General features: G+C 42.3%; 1 protein-coding gene across 3 annotated transcripts in view; it reads right to left on the reverse strand.

Moving 5' to 3' along the window:
* The window catches only part of LOC125451559 (clavesin-1-like), a 111,886-nt gene extending 105,068 nt beyond the window's left edge, over nt 1-6,818 (reverse strand). For 2 of the 3 annotated variants that reach the window (XM_059645899.1, XM_059645897.1), the window contains exons 1-2: nt 6,654-6,818; nt 4,775-5,358 (exon numbers count right to left, since the gene is read on the reverse strand). In XM_059645899.1, coding sequence (XP_059501882.1) covers nt 4,775-5,163 — 389 coding nt within the window. In that variant the 5' untranslated portion in view covers nt 5,164-5,358; nt 6,654-6,818. Of the gene's footprint in view, nt 1-4,774; nt 5,359-5,941; nt 6,082-6,653 lie in introns of those variants that run through there. The other variant, XM_059645898.1, reaches the window with a different exon arrangement.
* Nucleotides 6,819-24,866: the final 18,048 nt, after the last annotated feature.

Consider the following 24,866-nt stretch of genomic DNA (forward strand, 5'->3'; position numbering starts at 1 on the left):
GCTTCTGTGTTCCTCCAGCTCTACATTGCGTTATAACTGTACTTAGGCCTTTTTCTAGAAGTGACCTTTCAAGTGAACTGTGGAAAACCTTATAACGTTGTGCACACTGATTTACAGAAAACATTTGTTCAGTGAAATGTTGCAAAGATCAATATTCAGGCCATTTGTAGCTGACATCCATCATTGAATTTTAAAACTAAATACAAATTGATCACATTTCCAGGTTTTATCAATTTGAAGAGGAAGTTGATTGTGAACTGAAGAAGTGCGAACTAGTCTTGAACAAGAGGCCATAGATATAGAGTGGGAGGAGGTAGGTTCAAAATTGAGATGAGGAGAAACTACTTCTCTCAGAGGGTTGTGAATCTGTGGAACTCACTGCTAAAGACTGCAGTGGAGGCAGAATCAATCTACAGATTCAAGAAAGAAATAGACATGTTTCTGATGAAAACTGGGATAGAGGGCTATGGAGAGCAGGCTATGGAGAGCAGGCAGAGGTACGGAGTTGAGACCAGGATAAGCTCAGCCATGATCATGTTAAATGGGAGAGTGGGATCAAAGGGCAGAACTGCCTATTCCTATGTCTAATTCCCATGTTCCTGAATATATTAGTCAGAATACCTGCAGGTAGATAGGATAATGAAGAAGGCAGTTGGTATGTTTGCCTTTATTAGTCGTTGCATTGAGTATAGGAGTTGGCAGGTCTTGTTGTGACTGTACAGGACATTGGTTAAACCACAATTAGAAAACTGCATGCAGTTCTGGTCTCCCCGTCATAGGAAGGATGTTGTGAAACTTGGAAGGGTTCAGAAAAGATTTACAAGGATGTTGCCAGCATTGGAAGGTTTGAGCTATGTGGAGAGAACATAGAACATAGAACAATACAGCACAGAACAGGTTGTTCGGCCCTCAATGTTGCGCCAACCTGTGAACTAATCTAAGCCCCTCCCCCTACACTATCCCATCATTATCCATATGCTTTTCCAAGCACTGTTTAAATGCTCCTAATGTGCCTGAGTTAACTACATTGGCAGGCAGGGCATTGCACGCCCTCACCACTCTGAGTAAAGAACCTGCCTCTGACATCTGTCTTAAATCTATCACCCCTCAATTTGTAGCTATGCCCCCTTGTACAAGCTGACATCATCATCCTCAGAAAAAGACTCTCACTGTCCACCCTATCTAATCCTCTGATCATCTTGTATGTCTCTATCAAATCCCCTCTTAGCCTCCTTCTCTCCGATGAGAACAGACACAAGTCCCTCAGCCTTTCTTCACAGGGCCTGCACTCCATACCAGGCAGCATCCTGGTAAATCTCCTCTGCACCTCTTCCAATGCTTCCACATCCTTCCTGTAATGGGGCGAACAGAACTGCATGCAATATTCCAATTGAGGCCGGACTAGCGTTTTGTACAGTTGCAGCATGTCATCACGGCTCCAGAACTCAATCCCTCTACCAATAAAACCTAACACACCGTAAGCCTTCTTAACAGCACTATCAACCCAGCAGGTGTTTGATTTAGTGGTAGGTGAGCACTTTGGAGAGAGTGACCATAATTCGGTTATGTTTACTTTAGCGATGGAAAGGGATAGGAACATGCCACAGGGCAAAGAGTTATAGATGGGGGAAAGGGCAATTATAATGTGATTAGGCAAGACTTAGGAGGCACAGAATGGGTTAACCAAATGCAGGGGATGGGGACAATCAAAATGTGGAGCTGGTTTAAGGAACAGATATTACGTGTCCTTGATAGGTATGTCCCTGTCAGGCAGGGAGGAAGCGATAAGGTAAGGGAACCGGGGTTTACTAAAGAAATTGTATCTCTTGTTAAGCGGAGGAGGGAGGCTTCTGTGACGATGAGACGAGATGGTTCAGATGAGGCGATGGAGAATTACAGATTAGCTAGGAAGGATTTAAAGAGAGAGTTAAGAAGAGCAAGGAGGGGACATGAGCAGACATTGGCAGGTAGAATAAAGGAGGACCCTAAAGCTTTCTATAGGTACGTGTGGAATAAGAGGATGACTAGGGTAGGAATTGGGCCAGTCAAAGTCAGAAGTGGGAAGTTGTATGTGGACCCTGTGGAGATCGGAGAGGTGCTAAATGATTATTTCTCATCTGTTTTCACTGAGGAACAGGAGAATATTGTAGAGGAGATGACTGAGTTACGGGCTACTGGAATTGAAAGGATTAAGGTTAGTAAGGAGGAGGTGTTATCAATTCTAAAAGGTGTGAAGGTAGATAAATCCCCTGGCCCAGATTGGATTTTTCCAAGGATTGTCTGGGCAGCTAGGAAGGAGGTGGCGGAGCCTTTGGACTTGATCTTTGAGTCCTCATTGTCTACAGGTTTAGAACCGGAGGATTGGAGGATTGCAAATGTTGTGCCCTTGTTCAAGACGGGCAGTAGGGATGACCCAGGTAATTACAGACCTGTGAGCCTTACGTCTGTTGTAGGAAAAGTTTTGGAAAGGATTATAAGAGATAGGATTTATAATCATCTAGCAAGCAACAATTTGATTGGAGACAAGAAGATGAATAGGCTGGGGCTATTTTCCCTGGAGTGTTGGAGGCTGAGGGATGACCTCATAGAGGTTTATAAAATCACGTGGGGCGTGGATAGGGTGAATAGTCAAGGTCTTTTCTCTGTGGTAGGGAAGTCCTAAACTAGAGGTTTAAGGTGAGAGGGGAAAGATTTAAAAGGGTCTTAAGGGGCATACTTGTCAAAGTCGGAAGTCACACGACACCAGGATGTAGTCCAACATGTTTATTTGAAATCCTAAGATGAAATCATTAGAAATAAGATTCCAGACCCACAGCAATGTGGCTGACTCTTAACTGTCCTCTGGCCAATTAGGACTGGGCAAGAAATGCTGCCTGGCCAATGACACCCTCGTCCCGCAAACGAATAAAGGAATTGGAGTGATGTCGTGATATCCTATCAATGGAATCTAGACTGTGATGCCTCAAACATGATGAGGTGTCTAAACCCGTCAACCTTCTGGCCCTGCTAATAAGAACAGGCTTATAAAATAGATGAGGCCATGCAATGTCACTATTAAGTGGTTGATCAGTGTATTTCATAGCCTGGACACACAAACCTGGAAACAAAAGCTACTTTTTTTTATATTGACTCATGGGATGTGGGAATTGTTGGCTGGCCACCTTTGAACTGAATGGCTTGCTGGGCTATTTCAGAGTCAACCACATTGATTTGGGTCTGTAGTCACATGTAGACCAGACCAGGTGAGGATGGCAGTTTCCTTCCCTAAAGGGCATTAGTGAACAAGATGGTTACTCCAACAATTGACAATGGTATCCTGATCATCAGTAGATTCTTAATTCCAAATTATTACTGAATTCAAATCTCACCATCTGCTGTTGTGGTATTCAAAGCCAGTTGCTGGAACATTGCCTGAGTTTATGGATTGGCAATGTAGTGATAATAACACCAGGCTATTCCCATTGTCTCCCCTTTCTCCAACACGTCCAATGGCTGAATCAACAGAACATGATGAATGCTGGCCTATATAGCCCCAGTGGGAAAATGTAAGTCAGAGAAACTCATCTCAATGTACATCACATTCTGACCAGACCACACCTTAAGTTCAGTGTCCAGCTCTGGTTAGTAGGCCACAGGAATATTTACAAAAACTGGATCCATTACCAACAAGAGTCTCTGGTCTCAAAGACATGAGAAATAAAGATTGTCTGATAAAAAGCTAAGATGTTTCAGCACTGAAAGGAGGCGATTAAGGGATTATGGTACTATTGTGTATAAGAATGCAAACTGTGTAGGAAATGTAAATGTGGGAAAGTAGCTTAAACTGAATTATAACATTGGGCTAAAGGGACACCGAGTCAAAGTAATAAAGAGTAAAATTTTAAACTGGCACCATAACATTCTTTGCTACAGGAGTGATTGACTCCTTGGATTAAAGTTCAGATAGGGAAGAAATAAATCCCATGAGCAATTTGATGCTGTGCATGGGATGGATGGACAGACAGACAGATGGATGGATGGATGGATGGTTGGATGGATCGACTACCTTCAAAAAGTGCTCGCATGACCTCTTGAAGTGTCATACCATTCAATGCTATGGGCCCAGTGCAGCAAAGTGGGATTAGTGTAGATAGCAGTTGAAATAACTCCATGGAGGCTGATATCCTGTCACCAAGTCGCCCTTTATTTACACGTCAGTACATAGACTCTGATAAGCCAGCTCACAGCCAATCCCTACAGTCAGGAAAATCTCTGATTCTCCTGTTTATATCTGTCAGCTAGGGTTCCCTGATTGGCCCAAGTTAACATCTCCAATCAGGGATCTTATACTCAATAAGATCCACCTGGCCCCGATTACTGCAGTATATTCTGACGGTCCAGACTCAATGGGCTGAAGGGCATCTTGTGCACTGTATGATTCTATGGTTATCTGGATCATTGGGCTAAAAGGAGTTTCATCGTCTTCATCTATAACAGCCTTGTGATCTGTAATATGTAAATGTTAAGGTGCTAAGAAAGTTAAAGGTCTTTCGAGATAAGCAGTAATGAAATGCTGAGGTTTTACTCGCTAAGCATTATCAGCACCATACATTGAAGATGGAAGCCCCTCAAATAATGGTTTCACAGCTTTACCTGTGATTATTATAACTCTTCCGTTTTACTGTGTCAGTATCTGTGTAATAAAACCCTAGCGATAAGACAGTTCGTTAAGCAGGTTTAAATCATTGTGTGATCAAATATCAAGCAAGGAAAGAAACAATGTATTCCCATTTACCTACTCTGGTCCCAGTTGGCAGCGAACAGTGCCAGGATTTTCCTCCCATAGTGATCTGGATGCTGGAAGACCCCGGGGAAACCATCCATCAGAGCCCGCTTGATGCCAGGGTCGTCGGCTTTGAAGTTTTTAAACATGTCCAGGTTTTGTTGTCGGTACTGGAAATACTGAGCGAGCAGTTTGAAGGCCTCGAAATGGTTAAACTTCCTCGCTCTCAGAAAGCGCAGGATGAAGGCATCGTCTGTGCGCAGGAAGCCGATGTCAGGCCGTGTTATGATCATGTCTCTGACCTGCTGGATGTCCTGGTGTAAGGCATCTGGATTCTCATTCAGTTCCAACCGCGACTTCTCGATGATTTCAGCACTGAGCCCGGATTGCAGATGGGTCATTTTAGCAACAGCACCTCGAGCAGCGAGGCTTGGCTCCGGATTTGTCACCACTCGCTAATAATGTTTAGACTTCACCATCACAAGAGAGAGTGCTGTGTCCATGTCAAATTTCTCAGTGTCGTGTCGGCCTATTCAACACTGTCCCCCATCTGCTGACAAAACATGATGCTCAAGAGGAGTCACATGGCTGACTTTCTGAAACACAGATAAGTGTAAAAGAGAGATACGTTAGACATAGTGTCCATATTCACGACATTTCCACACTTACACTGCCCTGTAACAAGTCCCCACACGTGTGGTGTAACATTATCTCTGCAGGTTATTTAGAAATCATTCCATCCTGTATATTTCATCTCAAAACTGGCTCTGCTGTCCTGCCCTCACTTAGCTACACTGGAAGCACCTATAAGAAAAGATGTATGTGTTGAAAGAGTTGTCGTTTTCTGACCCTCCTGGTGAAAGGTTTAAAGTGAAATGATCATTCTGTAACAAATCCTTGGGAAACGGCTGACCTTGGGGCTGTCCCCCTCAAGGTCCTGCTGTTTTCCGTTCAATCGAATGACAATGTATGTTTAAACATGGTGGGATCTCACAGAAAAGCCATGAATTCGTGGTCACTAAAACTAAAGCAGACTCCTGGAATTCCGAGACCAGGTCAGACAGAATCCCATTAAATCTGGTTTGTTAGTTCACCCTTTTTTTGGGAAAACTCAAATTAAACGCATTCCCTGTTTAAACAAAACCCTGCGATCTCATGGAATTTTTTTTCATTCTAGACCTGGTTTTGCGCCTGTTGTACGTAGTTTGTGGCAATTGCTCGTTTTTGCGACGGTCACTGAACAGGTTTTATGGTTTTGGGGGGGCATCTTCCCTTTCTGTAGAATTGAATCACTTGATTCGTAGGAACGAAAGCATCGGTTTGCGGTGACTGCAAATATACAACCAGAACAGTGGCCTGTATATTGTGTGTCTGTGACTGGGCTCCATTCGATTTATAAAACCATCTCCAAGCCTCCATCCTGTTGCCAGGATTTACATCCCAGCAGGAACTTGTACATTGCCAATAGATGCTGCTGACTCTGCCAGCAGCTCGGATCAAATCCTAAGGAGCGAAGAGGAACCGTTTTAACACTTTCACGCGGAAACGTTTCCGCTTTCGTTGTCATTTTTATGACTGGGGTGCGTTTATTTCATCCTGCATTCTGAAACCCAACAGGAAAGAAAAATAAATGAATCAATGGATATTGTCTTCGGGGGGGGGGGGGAATAAAACAGATGGGGAATTGCTGCAAGCTGATCCCTGCAACGCTAGTGATCCTGTAGGGAAAGCAGACCCAATGCTGCTGGGCACCTGGTCTGTGACTGTGTCAGTAACAGAAGCGGAGAGAGCGAGCCAGCTCGATGCAGGGACTAGCTGGGGAGCAGCCATTGAGGGGCAGACCTGGATGAAGAGCAATGAATGCTGCCGCTTTTAGGAAGCAGAAGCTCACCTGGCCTCGGGGTTGTTAGTTTTATCTTTCTGTGGCTCTGGCTTAACTTCTCCCCTCTTGTAAATGCCGCCTCCTCAGCAGGACAGTGGAATGAAGCGTTGTCCAAGGAGGAATTTCTCTAGAGGAATCCTTGACCCCATCCCCAGCGCTGAGCGTGTGTCTGCATACACCGGGATACAGCCACTGGGTCCTACCGCCCTCCCACGCTAAGTCCTGTACTAACAGAGCACTCTCCCACCGACACGTCTTCCCTCTCGCTCTGTTCTGCTGTCTTTAGAAAGTTCACATTTACGTTTGTTTTAAAATGAGGATGCCATTGTTTTCACTGTCTTGAGTAACTGAATGCATCAGCTTTAAAACTGAGTGGGTCCCTATTAGATATTTTGAATCAACCTGTACTGATGTGCTATAACACACCTCTGGAGCGGGTGGGCTTGAACCTAGCACCAGAGGCATGGACACTAACAAAACAACACACGACCCTTAATCGAATTACTTACACCAACCAGGAATTGAACCCAGTTTCCCAATGTGATAGGAAAGGATTCGGACTGCTGTAAAAATAAGGAACACAATAACTGCCATATGAATGCGTTCCTGTACACTTAGTTATTTCCACATTTTGTAAACAGTACATTATACATTAAGCAAAGTCATTTCTTGAACTTTGAGCTGGATTTCCTGCCTTTATCTCAACGTTACCGAGTTACTTGTTCCCGATGGCTGCATACACTGTTATCAGATATATCTCTTCTGGGGTAGAAGTGATCTGTGTAAGAAGGATGGATTGCATCTGAATTGCTAGGGGACTAACATACTGGCTGGGAGAATTGCTAGAGCTGCTGAGGAGGATTTACACCAGTAAGAGTGGGAAGGGTTGGAGGGTGATGGTTTGACCCAGGGAGATAGTTAGAAAAGAGATCAGTTAATGACTGCTACAGTTGGGAAAAGGAGCAAGCCAAACATTCAGGGCAGCAGGAACAAGGCAGAGAACAAGGTAGGCCAAGCAGCATCAGAGGACCAGGAAAGTTGATGTTTCAGCTCGAGACCCATTCATTTCTGAAGAAGGGTCTCGACCTGAAACATCAACTTTCCTGCTCCTCTTGGCCTGCTGCGTTCATCCAGCTTCACACCATGTTGTCTCAGATCTCCAGCATCGGCAGTTCCTACTATCTCAGAGAACAAGGTAGGACTGATAAGTTAAACTGCATTTATTTCAATGCAAGAGGCCTACCAGGTAAGGCAGATCAACTCAGGACATAGTTGGGAACATGGGACTGGAATTTCATAGCAATTACAGAGACATGGCTCAGGGATGGACAGGACTGGCAGCTTCATGTTCCAGGGTATAGATGCTATGGGAAGAATAAAAATAAGGTGGGGCAAGAGAGGGGGGCTGGTGTGTTTGATTCGGGATAATATTACAGCTGTACTTAGGGAGGATATTCCTGGGAATACCTCCAGGGAAGTTATTTGGGTGGAACTGGGAAATAAGAAAGAGTTGATCACTTTATTGGCATTGTACTGTAGACCCCCCCCCCCCCCCCCAGTTGTCAGCACGAAATTGAGAAACAAATTTGCAATGAAGCCTCAGTTATGTGTAAGAATAATAGGGTGGTTATGGTAGGGGATTTTAACTTTCCAAACATAAACTGGGACTGCCATTTTGTTAGGGGTTTGGATGGAAAGGAATTTGTTAAGAGTGCACAAGAAAATTTTCTGATTCAGTATGCGAATGTACTGACTAGAGAAGGAGCAAAATCTGACCTACTCTTGGGAAATAAGACAGGGCAGGTGACTGAAGAGTCAGTGGGGGAGCACTTTGGGGTCAGTGACCAGAATTCTGTTAGTATTAAAATCAGTGATGGAAAAGGATAGACTAGGTTTGGAAGTTAAAGTTCTAAATTCAATGTTATTAGGCAAGAACTTTCAAGAGAGATTAAAAAACCTGCAGATACTGGAATCCAAGGAGACAAACAGGTGGCAGGAAGAATACAGCAAGCCAGGCAACATCTGGAGGAAAGGAGCAATCAACATTTCGGGTATTACACTTCTTCAGGACTGGATGTGGAGTTAGGGGGAGCTGCAGATAAAGTGGTGGGGGGAGGGATGGAGGTGGAATGATGGTGATAGGTGGACACTGGTAGTAGATGTGCCCTGATTGGTTAATGGGAGGGATGAATCTGATTGGTGGGGAGTGTGAGTCACTTTGGGATGCTCGCAGACAAAAGAACGGCAGGAAAATGGGAAGCCTTCAAAAATAAAATAACGAGAGCCCAATGATGGTATGTTCCTGACAGGATGAAGGCAATGCTGGTAGAAGTAGGGAATACTGGATGACTAGAGAAATTGAGTTTTTGGTCAAGGAAAAGAAGGGCGCATCTTTCAGACATAAACAACAGGGATCAAGTGAATTCTGAGAAGAGTACAAAGGCAGCAGGAGTATATTTCAGAGGGAAATCAGGAGAGCAAAAGGAGCACATGAGATAGCTTTGGCAAATAGGTTTAAGGAGAATCCAAAGAGATTCTTCAAATACATTAAGGACAAAAGAGTAACCAGGGAAAGAATAGGGCTCCTTAAAGATCAGCAAGGCTGCCTATGTGTAGAACCACAGGAGATGAGAGAGATACTAAACAAATATTTTGCATCCGTGTTGATTATATAGAAGGATATGGAAGATAGAGAACATGGGGATATAAACAGCAACATGTTGAAAAATGTCCATTTAGAGAGAAGGAGGTGCTGAACACCTTAAAATGCATAAAGGTGGATATATTCCCAGGACCTGATCATGTGTACCCTAAAACTCTATGGTAAGCTAGGGAAGTAATCGCTGGGCCCCTTGCTGAGATATTTGTATCATTGATAGCCACAGGTGAGGCGTTGTAAGGCTGGAGGTTGGTTAATGTGGTGTCCCTATTTAAGAAAGGTGGTAAGGAAAAGTCAGGGAACCACAGACCCGTGAGCCTGACATCAGTGGTGGACAAGTTATTGGAGGGTATTCTGAGGGACAGGATTAAATATATTTGAAAAGGCAAAGACTAATTAGGGATGGTCAACATGACTTTGTGCATGAGAAAATCACATCTCACTAAATTCAGATTTTTGAAGAAGTAATGAAGAGGATTGATGAGGTCAGAGTGGTGGATATGATCTATTTGGACTTCAGTAAGGCATCCAACAAGGTTCTTCCTGGTAGGCTGTTCAACAAGGTTAGATCACATAGAATACAGGGAGAACTTGCCAATTAGATACTGAACTAGCTCAGAGGTAAGAGACAGAGGGTTGAGGTGGAGGGTTGCATTTCAGACTGGAGACCTATGGCCAGCGGTGTGCCACAAAGATTGGTGATGGGTCCACTGCTTTTTATTATTTATGTAAATGAGTTAGATATGAACATAAGAGGTATGGTTAGTAAGTTGCAGATGACACCAAAATTGATGGTGTAGTGATCAGCGACAAAGTTTACCTCTGGGTACAACTGGATCTTGATCAGATGAACCAACGGGCTGAGGAGTGGCAGATGGAATTTAGCTTAGATAAATGTGAGGTGCTGCATTTTGGTAAGACAAATCAGGGCAGGACTTATACACTTAATGGGGAGTGTTGCTGAACAATGAGATCTTGGAATGCAGGTTTATTGTTCCTTGAAAGTGGAGTTGCAGGAAGACAGGATAGTGAAAAAAGCATTTGGTATGCTTGCCTTTATTGGTCAGTGCATTGAGGATAGGAGTTGGGAAGTCATGATGCAGTGTATAGGACATTGCTTAGACCATTTTCGGAATATTGTGTTCAGTTCTAGTCTCCCTGTTATAGGAAGGCTGTTGTGAAACTTGAAAGGGTTCAGAAAAAATTTACAAGGATGTTGCCAAAATTGGAGGGTTTGAGCTATAGGGAGAGGCTGAATAGGCTGTGGCTATTTTCCCTGGAGTGTCGGAGGCTGAGGGGTGACCTTAGGGAGGTTTATAAAATCATGAGGGTCATGGATTGGGTGAATAGCCAAGGTCTTTTCCCTGAGGCTGGGGAGTCAAAAGCTAGAGGGCATAGGTTTAAGGTGAGAGAGGAAAGATTTAAAAGGAACCTAAGTGACAACTTCCCCTCCACCCATTGCATCCCAAAACCAGTCCAACCTGTCTCTGCCTCCCTAACCTGTCCTTCCTCTCACCCATCCCTTCCTCCCACCCCAAGCCGCACCTCCATCTCCTACCTACTAACCTCATCCCACCTCCTTGACCTGTCCATCTTCCCTGGACTGACCTATCCCCTCCCTACCTCCCCACCTATACTCTCCTCTCCACCTATCTTCTTTTCTCTCCACCTTCGGTCCGCCTCCCCCTCTCTCCCTATTTATTCCAGAACCCTCACCCTATCCCCCTCTCTGATGAAGGGTCTAGGCCCGAAACGTCAGCTTTTGTGCTCCTGAGATGCTGCTTGGCCTGCTGTGTTCATCCAGCCTCACATTTTATTATCTTGACAACTTTTTAAACAGAGTTTGGTGCATGTATGGAATGAGTTTCAGAGGAAGTGGTGGAGGCTGGTACAATTACAACATTTAAAAGGCATCTAGATAGGTCTATTAATAGGAAGGGTTTAGAGGGATAAGAGCCAACTGCTAGTAAATGGGACTAGGTGAATTTAAGATATATGATTGGCATGGACGAGTTGGACTGAAGGGTCTGTTTCTGTATTGTACAGCTCTATGAATTATGATGCTACATTGGGAATCATTTGTAATAATAGCTACAGCTTGCTATGTTTGAAATATTTCAGCATGTAAAATAATATTGCCACTCAGCACCTTCCAGTTACAAAAACTGGATTCAAACAGTTAATGTTTAGAGGCAGGATGTTTAGAATTGAGCTAAATAAATTAAAACCTTCTTCTTAGCCAATCTCAGAGGATCCAGGGTTACTTGTTTCTAATCTGGTTCAGAAATGGTAACCAACTGGAATAGACCAGTTGGCTGAGGACCAAGGGAAAGTTTTGGCTCTATCAGTGGACTTCTTTACAACTCGATCCTTACCCCATCTTGTAATTCCACAATGACAGCCACCATCAGTTCATTCATTCATGCTCTGGTATCAAAAGAAGTGGCACTTTGACAATAAATAATCCAGTTTTAAGATGACACTGCCTGAGGCAGTTACAGTTTGATGAGGGGACTGTCATCAAAGTCCAAAAGGATTGAATGTCTCCTGCCCCATAAAGAATCTGCCTCAAAGAAAAGCAAACTGCTGAAGGTACAAACTGATTCCCCTGTACTTCATGGCTTCTACCTCAGCTATTCCATTGCTGTAACTCTCACACATGCTGCTGTCTGAATGAGATCATTCCAATACAACACCGTCCTTCTTTTTACCTTCCATAAACTGAAATCATCTGAGACTCTGTTGCCATACTTAATCTGCGCCAGGCCCTGTTCATCTTTGAGATCATTGACCTATAGTGTCTCCTGACTGAGCAGCAATTTAATTTTAAAATCTCTTTGCTGCTTTTAAAATGCTACATCCCCTGGCCCCTGTCTAAATCTGTAACCTCATCCAGCCCCATGACTCTCTGAAATATCTCCACATATTTCATTCTAGATTACCAGGCAGCTCTGATTGTAGTTACTTCACTATTGATGATTATGCTTCCAATTGCCTCAACCTAAAGCCTAGGAACTCCCTGCCTGATGAAATTACAATTTGTAAATGTAATGTAACATTTTTAAAGTTTAGACTTCAATGTAGAAGCATATCGGTGTTAGTTAGACTGTGAACAGTTTGTTTCTAAAAAAGAAAAGGAAAGCGTCCTCAAGAAACAGTCACTTTAATCCACCATTAATCAAAAAGCAAGTGGTTGCAGAGGTCTGAGGCTGTTAGAAGCTGAGAAAATTTAAGCTCTCAGTTCTGTGAGTATTCATGAAAGAAAATTCCATTGTTCATAGGAGAAAAAAGGGGCAGGTGCAGGATTGGGCTGGGGGCTGTAATCAGAGATCAAATTTCTCTGGGTTTGAATCTGCCGATATGAACGGTTTTGAGAAATATGTTAAAACCTTGTTTTTTTGCTGTGTTTTAAGATTTTTATAAACACTTCCATAATTAGATACTTTATATTTGTTTTGTTTCTTGCCTTTATGAATTAAATGTATGTCCTTATTATGAAATGAACAATGCAGCCTCAAGTAACAACGTTTCAGCAATTGATCACTATGTTACCTAAGATTTTTTTAAAAATGATCCATCAAGCCAGATTTCATTCTGGAAGCTGACTTGCCCAGTAATATCATCAGATGAGATCATAGCACCTACTTAAACTCCTCTGCCTTTCTGTCTCATTTTCCTTCCTTATAATGCTCATAAAAGCCTAGCTCTTGGACCAAGCTCTTAATCACCTGCTTTGAGATCTCCTCACGCTATTCGGTATTAAATTTTCATTCTGAAAATCATGTATAGCTCATTGGGGAGCTTTACAACATATCAAGGAACTTTGTGTAATGATATCTATGCTCATCCCCATGTATGAATGACATGCACAGACGTACTTATGTTAATTTTTAAGAATTCATTTGTGGGGCGAAGGGCATCACTAGCTGGGCCAGCATTTCTTGCTCGTCCCTAGTTGCCCTTGAAAAGCTGGTGGTGAGCTGCCTTCTTGAAGCGTTGCAGTCCATCTACTATTGATTGACCGAAAATGCCCAGTCGGAGGGAATTCCACCTTGGGACAGTGACGAAACAGGGATATATTTCCAAGTCAGGACAGTGAGTGGTTGGAGGGATGGAATCGGGAGTGGGGGGGCGTGGGGGTGTGGTGGTAGGGGGGAGTTTGCAGGTGGTAGTATTCTCAAATATATGCTGCCATTGTCCTTCCAGATGGAAGTGGTCATGGGTTTGGAAGGTGCTGCCTGATCATCTTTGGTGAATTTCTACACTGCATCTTATAGAAAGTATGCACTGCTGCTGAGCGTCAGTGGTAGAGGGAGGGGATATTTGTGAATGTGGTGCCAATCAAGTGGTTGCTTTTCCCTGGATCGTATCAAGCTTCTTGAGTGTTGTTGGAGCTGCACACATCCAGGCAAGTGGGGAAAGTGGGGAATATTCCATCACACTCCTGACATGTGCCTTGAGGATGGTGGACAGGCTTTGTGGAGTCAAGAGGTGATTTACTCAAGGCAGTATTCCTAGCCTCTGACCTGCCCTTAGAGCCACTGTTTATGTGGCCAGTCCAGTTGAGTTTCTGGTCAATGATAATTCACATCATGTTGTTACTGGGGTAATTCAATTGAATGTCAGGAGGCAGTAGTGGGGTTGCCTCTAGTTGGTGATGGTCATAGCCTGGCATTTGTGTGGCACAAATGTCACTTGCCCCTTGTCAACCCAAACCTGGATTTGTGTAGCTCTTGTTGCATGTGAATATGGATTGCTTTAGTGTCTGAGCAGTTACGAATGGTGTTGAACATTATGCAATCATTGGCGAACATCCCCACTTCTGACCTTATGATGGAGGGCAAGTCATTGATAAAGCAGCCAAAGATGGTTGGACACTGGCCTGAGGAACTCCTGCAGAGATATCCTAGAGCTAGAGATGATTGATCTCCAACAATCATAACCATCTTCTTGTGTGCCAGGTATGACTCCAACCCAGCAGACAGTATTTTTATGGATTCATCATAAAATCCCTACTGTTTGGAGACAGGTCATTTGGCCCAACAAGTCCACACCACCCCTCCGAAGAGCATCCCACCCAGACTCACCCCTCTCCCCCTGCATTTCCCAAGTCAAACCCTAAACATCCCTGGGCACTATGGGTAATTTAGCATGGCCTATCAAACTAGCCTGCACATCTTTGGATTGTGGGAGGAAACCGGAGCACCCAGAGGAAACCCACGCAGACACCGGGAGAATGTGCAAACTCCACGCAGACAGTCACCCGAGAGTGGAATTGAACCCGGGTCCCTGGTGCTGTGAGGCTGCAGTGCCAACCACAGCCACCGTGGTACCATTGATTCCAGTTTTGCAAGGGTTCCTTGATGCCACACTTGGTCGAATGCAGCCTTGATGGCAAGGATTGTCACTCTCACCTCACCTCTGGAATTCAGCTGTTTTGTCCATGCATGAACCAAGACTGTAATGAGGTCAGGAGCTGAGTGGCTCTGGTGGAACCCAAACTGGGCATCTCTGAGCATGTTATTGCTGAGCAGGTGCTGCTTAATAGCACAGTCAGTGACACCTTCCATTGCTATGCTGATGGCTGAGAGTGGACTGATGGAGTGGTAATTGGCTGAGATGGATTTATCCTGCTTTTTATGTCCAGGACATACTGGTCAATTTTCCACATTGTCAGGTAGATGCCGGTGTAATAACTGTACTCGAACAGCTTGGCTGAGGGGGCTACAAGTTCTGAAGCACAAGTCTTCAATACTACTGCTGGAATGTTGTCAGGGCCCATAGTCTTTGCACTATCCAATGTCTGCAACCATTTCATGATATTACATGGAATGAAATGAATTGGCAGAAGACTGGTATCTGTAATGCTGGGGACCACTGGTGAGGGCTGAAATGGATCATCCACTCGGCACTTCTGGCTGAAGATTGCTGCAGAATCTTCAGCCTTATAGAGTCAGAGTAATACAGCATGGAAATAGCCCCTTCGGCCCAAATTGGTCCATGCTGACCATGGTGCCTACTGAGCAGCCCCAATTGCTCACATTTGGTCCATATCACTCTAAACACTTTGCATCTATGTACCTGTCCAAATGTTTTTTTAAACGTTGCTATTGTACCTGCCTCAACCACTAGTTCCAGCAGCCCGTTCCATATACACACCACTCTCTATGTAACAAATTTGCTCCTCAGGTCCATCTTAAATCTTTCCCTTCTCACCTTAAACATAAGCCCCTAATTTTTAATTCCCCATCCATGGTAAAAAGACAATATGCATTTATCCATTTATCTATGCTCCTTATGATTTTGTACACCTCAATAAGGTCACCCTTCATTCTCCTATGTTCCAAGGAATAAATTCCTGTCCTGATTGACCTCTCCCTATAACACAGGCCTCCTAGTCCTGGCAACATCCTCGTAAATCTCCTTTGCATTCTTTCCAGTTTTTGCACTGATGTACTGGGCTCTTCCATCATTGAGGATGGGGATATTTGTGGTCCCTCCTCCTCCAGGGAGTTGTTTAATTATCCATCACCATTCATGACTGGGTGTGGCAGGACTGTAGAACTTGGATCTGTTGGCTGTGGGATCACTTAGCCGCATATATGACTTGATGCTTATGCTGTTTTGCATGCAAGTAATCCTATTTAATAGCTTCACCAGGTTGATACCTCATCTTCAGGTATGCCTGATGCTGCTCCTGGCATGCCCTCCTGCATTCTCCTCTGAGCCAGAGTTTATCCCCTGACTTGTCAGTAATGGTTGAGTGGGGGACATGCCGGGCCATGAGGTTACAGATTGTGCTGGAGTACAGTTCTGCTGCTGTGGATGGCCCACAGCACCTCATGGCTGTCCAGACTTGAGTTGCTAGATTTGTTCAAAATCTGTCCCACTTAGCACGGTGACAGTGCGACACAACACAATAGAGGTTATTCTCAATATGAAGGTGGGATTTTGTCTCCACAAGGACTGTGTGGTGGTTGCTCTGACCTGTACTGTCATGGAGAGATGCAACTGCAGCTGGCAGCTTGGTAAGGATGAGGCCAAGTTTGTTTCTCCCTCTTGTCAGTTCCCTCACCACCTGCTGCAGACCCGGTCTAGCAACTATGTCCTTTAGGACTTGGCCAGTTTGATCTGTAGTGCTGCTGCTGAACCACTCTTGGTGGTGGACATTGAAATCCCCCACCCAGAGTACATTTTGTGCCCTTGCCATCCACAGTGCTTCCTCTAAATGTGGTTCAATATGGAGGAGTACTGATTCATCAGCTGAGGGAGGATGGTACGTGGTAATCAGAAGGAGATTTCTTTGCCCATGTTTAACCTGAAGCCATCAGACTTCATGGGGTCCAGAATCAATGTTTAAGTCTCTCAGGGCAACACCCTTCCAACCGCATGCCACCGTGTCACCATCTCTGCTGGGTCTATCCTGCTGGTGGGACAGGACATATCCAGGGATGCTGATAGCATTGTCTGGGACATAGTCTGTAAGGTATGAAGGAATTGTTCTTATCCCTTGTCCTGAGTCTCTTGTATTAAAAATATAAGAAATATGAACCGCTATTCTGCCCTTGAATCTGCTCCATCTTTTAATTAGATCAAGGCAAATTAAAACCTTAGCTACGCTTTGCATATTTGAGATCTCTCAATTCTCCTAGTATTTTTAAATCTATCAATCTCTGATTTGATTTCTCAATGTCTGAGCATCCGCAGCTCCCTGCGGTAGAGAATTCTAAAAGCTCATAACAGAAATTTCTCTGATGATATTTTGTTGCATCCCTTCTGAGACAAATATAACCCTAACCCTAACCTTAACCCTAACCCTAGTCTAACCCTAACCCTAATCCTATCTCATCACAGTAATAAAGGTTGTGAGTTTAGAAGTTGCTGTCAAAGAAAGGAACCTTGGTGATTTGCTATAGTGGCACTGGGAGATGGTGCACACAGAACTTATGGAGATATGCAGAGAGAGTGCCAACCAAACAAGCTGCTTTGTCCAGGATATTGTGAACCTCTTGATTGTATTTGAGCTGCTGTCACCTAGGCAAGAAGAGAAAATTCCATCTTACTCCTTACTTGTGCTTAATAACGCAAATCATGAAATCATGACATTATAGAGTCATTACAACACTGAAGGGCAGAATTCAAGACTTTGTGTCTGCACTGATGCTCTACCAGACTAGGTCTTATGCCTGAAAATTGTGCAGGCCACCTCCCCTGTATTTATTCATAATATGGTGGGATGATGTTGGGTCAGCAGTCGACCCTCAAAAAACCAGTCTCCAATTTTCCAGAAGTCATGCGGACACTGAAATCAGAAGCCCAACTGTACTTTTGAAACTAAACAAGCTAGTATCCTAATTGACTGCAAATTTTTATTGCACACTCCTTTTTTCAAAATGGGAGAGGAAAATGCTTGGCAGTATTCTACATGATGTTATGAGGTAGTAGTGTTATGCACCAGACCAAACTCCCTCAAAATATTAAGAAGAAAGCCTAAATCTGAAGTTTTTCTTATTTTAAAGGCAAGCGCATTCCAGATGCTATTCAATTGGTCAAACTACCAGTCTTGAAGCAAAACACACTTTATTCATCCATTATAGCTAAAATATAACAAAAAGAAAGAAGAAATTGGAATCACTTAACTCAATTGGAAAACTTAACAGAATAATAAATCATTTAACTATTAAAGAGTATCTGTTCCAAAGTAGTAACAGCCCATAAACACACCCTTGGCAAAGGCAAATTCAGTAAAATAGGTTGTCACTCGTGTAATTCCCCAGCCCAGGCTGAAAAGTATCAAGAGAAATCTCAGAGACAGAGTACGAAGGAAAGATGTATAGCAGCTTTAAAATCCAGTTTTAAGACCCCAGCAACAACTACTTCTGAAAACTAAAACTAAAAATCCTGGTTCTGTAGGTGCTTGACCCCACACTTTTGGGCTGCTTCTACTGTTCCAAGTTTTTAAAAAACCCAACGCCTCAAAAGCTGTTTATGCTATTGGATTCAAAATCGACAGTTCAGTACCTCTGTCTTAAAACCTCTCTTCAAAAAAGAACTAGGACAAAATATACCTTTTTAACCTTTGAACCATCATAACTCGGCCTTTAAAAAATCCATCAATGTACAAAGCCTTAAACAATTAGTACACTACAATACATTTACATTACATTGACATGCCCTAAGCATGCTGACATGCACTAATACCATCCATTTCAGTCTGATTTTTCTCACCATCAAATGTCTGTCTTCCTTTATTAATGTCACAACAACATGTCAGCAATTATGTTCTCTCACCCTGCCACATGTATAACTTCCAAACTGAATAGCTGCAATAATAAGCTCCATCTAAACAGTCTGGAATTTTTGTCTTTAAATCTCCCCAAGATATTTAAGGGGTTATGATCAGTACAATTTCCTCAGACACATTACTGGCGATATAAATGTTAAAATATTGCAAAGCCAGCATCAAGCTCAAGGTGCAACATTCTCAGTCATGGAATATTTCTGTTTATGATTATTCAATTTTCTGGCAAAATACCCAATACGACTTTTTATCTTCTCGTTGCCTTTTCTATGTGTACAGAACCGATACCCACATCACTCGGCTTTGCATAATAAGGTGTGGCTAACTCTGGGGCTGGGATTAACACAGTTTTCAGGCTGCCAGATGCCTTCTGACAACCCTCTGTCCACTGAACCATTCTACACTTCTTCAAAAAGTCAGTCAATGGAACAACCAAACTCCTAAAATTTGGTATGAACTTCCAATAAAAGACACTCACTCCCAGGAATCATAGTACTTCCCTCTTTGTTGATGATATAGGAAACTCCCCAGTAATCTTTGCTTTCACATCTGTTTGGGCTATCTTTCCATGGCCCAGGAATGTGACTCAAGCTTTTGCAAACTCACTTGAGTAATCCTGAAATAACTTTATTGCTTAGTCTTTGAACTATGGCTAGTGCATTTTTCATGCCAAATGTCATGACTTTAAACTGGTATAATCCATTCGGTGTTACAAAAACCAAAACTGTCTTCACTCTTTCAGAAAAGGTTACCTGTCAGTATTTTCTGAGTAAGGCCAACTTTGAAATATAAGCTGATTGTTCCACCTTTTCCATGCAGTGCGGAATAGGAAATGAATCAGGTTTTGTAACTGCATTGACTTTTTGATTGTTCACACATAATCATTGGGTAGCATCTGGCTTTGGCACCATTACTATGGGTGAGCTCCAGTCACTGCAACCCACTTCAGTTATGTTGTTTTTGATGATGCATTCAAACTCTTTTTGAACCTGTGCCAACTTTAGAGGGTCAAGTCTATAAGGATGTTGCTTAATTGGAACTGCATTTCCTATATCTACATCATCCATAATTAGATTAGTGCACCCCAGCTTATTCCTACATAGCTCCTCATATGATTGTAGTAACTTTTTCAGGTCATTTTGGTTTTTCTGAGGTAACTCAATAATTTATCCTAATTTTTCAGAATTCCCTCATTGTACAATTTAGTTTCAAGAATATCCAATTCAAAATCCAATGAAAGTGATTCTTCACTCTGTGCAGTAACTAGTAACACATTCTCTTTTCGCCTTCCTTCCCTATCACAATACTTTTTGAGCATATTCATATGACACACAGATTTCTTTCTGTCTGGCATTCTTTTCAAATAATTTACTTCACTTACTTTCCTTTTGATTTGATAAGGCCACTAAATCTTGATGTTAAAGGTTTTCCTATCACTGGAAATAACACTAAGGCTTTATCGCCACACAAAATTGTGAATTTTTGATTTCTTGTCTTCTTCCTGTTTCATCAAATGCTGTGCTACTTTTAAATGCCGTCTACCCAACACCCTCACTCTATTTAATCATTCCCCAAAATTTGATACAGTCTAAATATGTGGTCTCTGAATTCTGACTCACTAACTTCTCCTTAATTAATTCCAGTGGTCCTGTCACCTTGGAGTGGACTCGATAGGCCGAATGGCCTTACTTCCACTCCTATGTCTTATGCTCAAATATTAATTCAAATGGGCTGAATTTAGTTGTTTCATTAGGTTCATCTTCAATTGCAAAAGTTACAAATGGAATTCCTTTATGCCAATCCTCTGGATAGTCTTGACTATAAGCCCTCAACATAGTCTTTAAAGTTTGATGCCACTATCCTAATGTTCCTTGCAATTCTGGATGGTACACAATGGATTTGAATTGTTTTATTCCTGGGCTATCTATAAATTTCTTGAATTACTTTAATGTAAAACTTGACACGATCTGATTGTATTTCTGTGAGTAGCCTGTATCTGGTTAAAAAAATTGAACAACTCCTCTAAAATCTTTTTAGCTATGATACTGCATAATGAAATGGCCTCTAGAAATCTAGTAGACACATCCAGTATGGCCAAGAAATACCAATTCCCACTTTGTTTTACGTAGGCATCCTACGCCATCAGTTAAGGCTCTTGTAAAAGGTTTCTTAAATGCAGGAGTGGGGTTAAGGGTGCAGGTTTTAACACTGCTTGAAGTTTTCCAGGTACCTGACACATGACATTCCTGGCAAAAATCAACCACATCCTTGTGCGATAATAAAATGTGAGGCTGGATGAACACAGCAGGCCAAGCAGCATCTCAGGAGCACAAAAGCTGACGTTTCGGGCCTAGACCCTGCGGTTCAGACTAAAGCAAATATTCTTTTGGTTTGTTTTCCTTGCTCCCAAATTACCTCCTACTGTTAATACAAGTGCTACTTGCAACACTTCCTTTCTATAATCCTGTAATACAACTTGAAAACACCTGAGGTTTTTACCTCTTTACCCTACATGGGTTTCCTTTTTAATCTGTGATAAACTTTTTTCTATCTTCACTGAGATCTCCTTTTCCCTTACCTCCTGGAGATTACTCTTTCCCCCAATCTCTGTCCCTCGCAGATTGAAAGTAATGTTGGACGCCAAACTTCCTCAGAATCATCTGCCATTTCAGCTGTTAATCTTGCAATTTTAACTGTCTGCTCTTCCAAATGAGTTCTCACTATGTCAGGAAGTGAATTTTTGAACTCCACTAAGATATTTGTCTCTCTAAGAGTATCATATGTTTGATCTATTTTCAATGCCCATATCCACCTATCAAAATTACTTTGATTCTTTCAAACTCAAAATACGTTTGACCAAGTTCCCTCCTGAGATTCGTGAAATGTTGTCTGCCTAGTCCTGGCACTAACTCATGTGCACTTAAGATGGCTTTTTACATCTCATTATACTCCTTGATACTTCCTCTTATAGAGATGCAAATACCTCAGTAGGTCTACCTACTAACTTTTGTTTGGATTAACAAATCCAGATGGTCACCGGCCACTTTGTTACTGTAGTCACATTCTCAAATGAAATTAAAAATGTTTGTACATCCTATCCTCATCACTATTCCTACCTTTCATCTGTACCCCCACTATTTTAAGGCGACTTGATGTTTTCAGTTTCAACCTCTGATGTGCTAAACTGTTTCTCCATTTCTTCCTCTTTTAATTGTAATTCAAACTGTTTCATTTCCTTTTCATGCTCAAGCTGCTTCATTTGCAAATGAATTTTAGCTATTTTCAAAGATTCTGATGTCATTCCTGGCTATTGTAAATGTCAAACTATTGCTGTTATAGTTAGAGACAAAAAACTACAAGGGTAGACAAACAGGAGGCTGGAAGAACACAGCAAGTCAAGCAGCATCTGGAGGAAAGGAGCATTCAATGTTTCAGATATTACTCTTCTTAAGGACTGCTGCTATTGACCGCTCGGCACCTCTGTCTTCAAACCTCTCTTCAAAATAAGGACAAAATATGACCATTTAAACCATATTATCGTCATAGGAGGCAGACGAAGAGACTCTCAAAGTGGAACATGGCTGTATATAGCAGCAGAGTCACATGTTGAAGGTTGTGGATGCTTTCAGACTGCACATATTCACTGTTTATTTTTAAATTCATTCATCAGATGAGGGCATCATTGGCTAGGTCAACATTTATTGCCCATCCCTAATTGCCCAGAGGGCAGTTAAAAGTTAACTGCATGGCTGTGCGTCTGGAGTCACAAGTAGGCAAGACCAGGTAAGGATGGCAGTTTCCTTCCCTAAAGGATATTAATGAACCAGATGGGTTTTTCCCCAACAATTGGAAATGGATTCATGGCAATCATTAGACTCTCAATTCCAGATACTTATTGCATTCAAATTCCACCATCTGCTGTGGCTGGACTTGAACTCAGGTCCCCAGAATGTTCCCAAGGTCTCTGGATTAACAGCGTAATGATAATATTACTAGGTCATTGCCTCCCATCCCTACAGGCTGTCAGAATAAATAATGAGAGAATAAAAAGGAAAGGGGCCTATCATTTGGTGGTTGTTACTGACTTCAGTGCATGCCCTAATGACACTGCCACTTGATGTTCCACGTTTTGTGCCAAATTGAGCATGGAGACCCCTTCCCTGTGCCAACTGACCACTTGCCCATCAACCTGGTGGGGGGCACTAACTAGCTGACATGTTATTCCATATTCGTCTCCCAAAGATTTCCCCAATTTGGGGTCGGGTGACTACAGCAGCCATTCTAGGTTCATGTTCCTTTCTTTTTACAAATCATTTTAGTCCATGAAAGGTCCTAGATGTAACAATTAAATGATGAATATTAAAATTCATATTACAATACACATTTGCTACTAATAATGCATTAAATTGCACAAATGCGCCACCACATTGAAGACAAATGTTATTATATCATCCAAGGTCATGGACCCTAAGTTTGTATAACTTCCCATTGTATGGCATTGTTTTTAGTGATAATCCAAATACACTACATCCACAGATTCCCCCTTATTCAATCTATCCGCTATTTCCTTAATAAATTCTTAACAGATTCATACTTTTTCATTCATATATCAGCATTGAGTCTGTTCTTTTTCCAATGTCCACTTATTACTTATTTAATACTAGATTCTAGCATTTCCGTCTGGCTAACTTCAGGCCAACAGATCAATGGTTATCATTGTTTTCTCTCCGTAATTCCCTGAAATAATGGGGTAGAATTTGGAACCATCTGCAGAAAGTCTGTAAAATCAAAGCCAATGCCTCCATCAGCTCTGCAATTACCTCCTTTAAAACCCTACATTATCAGGTTCAAGGATTTCATTGGTTTTTAGTCCCACTAGTTACTTCAGTGTTATTTCTTTACAATACCAAATTCCTATGCCATAATTTTCAGTAGCCCCCATCACTTCCAAAATGATGTTCTTATGTTGTTGCTCGTGCAGATAGATGCAGAGTATTTGTCTAATGTCTTTGCAGTGTTCACAGAATAGTTTCTCCTAATGTTGCCCTTAAGCAAACTATATTTTCAATCACTAATTTTTCCTTGTTTCATACTAATGGAAACTTTTAAAATCTATCTTTAAGCTTCCAGCCAGTTGCTATTCATTTCTTCATCTCTCTCATTTTACACTGCTCTATGATTGTCAGGAGATGAAGGCCTCATGGTGCTTTGCTCGGTTAGTAATCTAATGATCCATGGAATGTTTTAGGTTTGAGCCCTGCTATGGGGGAAATTGAATTCAATTTTAAAAAAGTCAAGAACTAAGCGTCGAATGATGACAGTGAAATTATTCCTGGGGAAATCCCACCTGGTGTATTATGGGAAGGGAATCTGATGTCCTACATGTGATTCCAGACCCATAGTAATGAGACTGACTATTAACAGTCCTTTTAGTGATAAATCTTGGCATAGTCAGTGGCGTGACCAGCCTATGAGGGAATAAAAAAATGACCAGTGTTTGCTGCCTTTTAAAATCTGCATCCACCCCCAGTCACCCATCACCCCATTAATCTGGGTTATCATTCACCTTGGCATCATTTTAGGCCTCTTCCTTTAATCGTTTCTCTACCTTCTCTTGTTCACCAGTTAGATCACTTCTGTTGTGGGGTGTTTATTCCTGAAGGGCAAATGTTATTGCTGCAAATTATAAGCTAGCTCTTCATTATCTAGATGCCATCAGATCTTTTAATATATGTTACTACAAGCTTCCCAATCCACCTTAGCCACCTCTTTACTCATGTTTAAGATATTTGGCTTGCTCAAATTTAACAAAACCACATTCAAACTCATTATAAAATTCTATTATATTTGGACCACCACTCCACAGAGGCTCCTCTATTAGGTAATTAATTAAACCCCGCTCCTTTCAGAATATTTAATCTATAATAGCCTGTTGCCTCTTGGCTCCTTGGGGTACCCATTGAGAAAACTATCCATACTGATCCCTCATACTGCTCCCCTTTGCAGTGATTCCTCGCACTGATCCTTTGTACATTACTCCTTACACAAATCTCCAAATGCTGATCCCATCACTCTGATACATCGCATACTGACACCCGTTATACTGAGCCCCACCAAGTGATCCCCTGATAGCAATAGGTCATGTTCTCAGACCTTGCTGATTTGATGTACTGATCCCATGTGTTATTCTTCTTATTCTAATCCCTCTCATACTGATCCCATTGTGCAAATTCCAGTTGCTGTACACTAATGCCTCTTGTAT

The sequence above is a fragment of the Stegostoma tigrinum genome, chromosome 5 (assembly GCF_030684315.1).
Source record: "Stegostoma tigrinum isolate sSteTig4 chromosome 5, sSteTig4.hap1, whole genome shotgun sequence".
Taxonomy (NCBI): domain Eukaryota; kingdom Metazoa; phylum Chordata; class Chondrichthyes; order Orectolobiformes; family Stegostomatidae; genus Stegostoma; species Stegostoma tigrinum.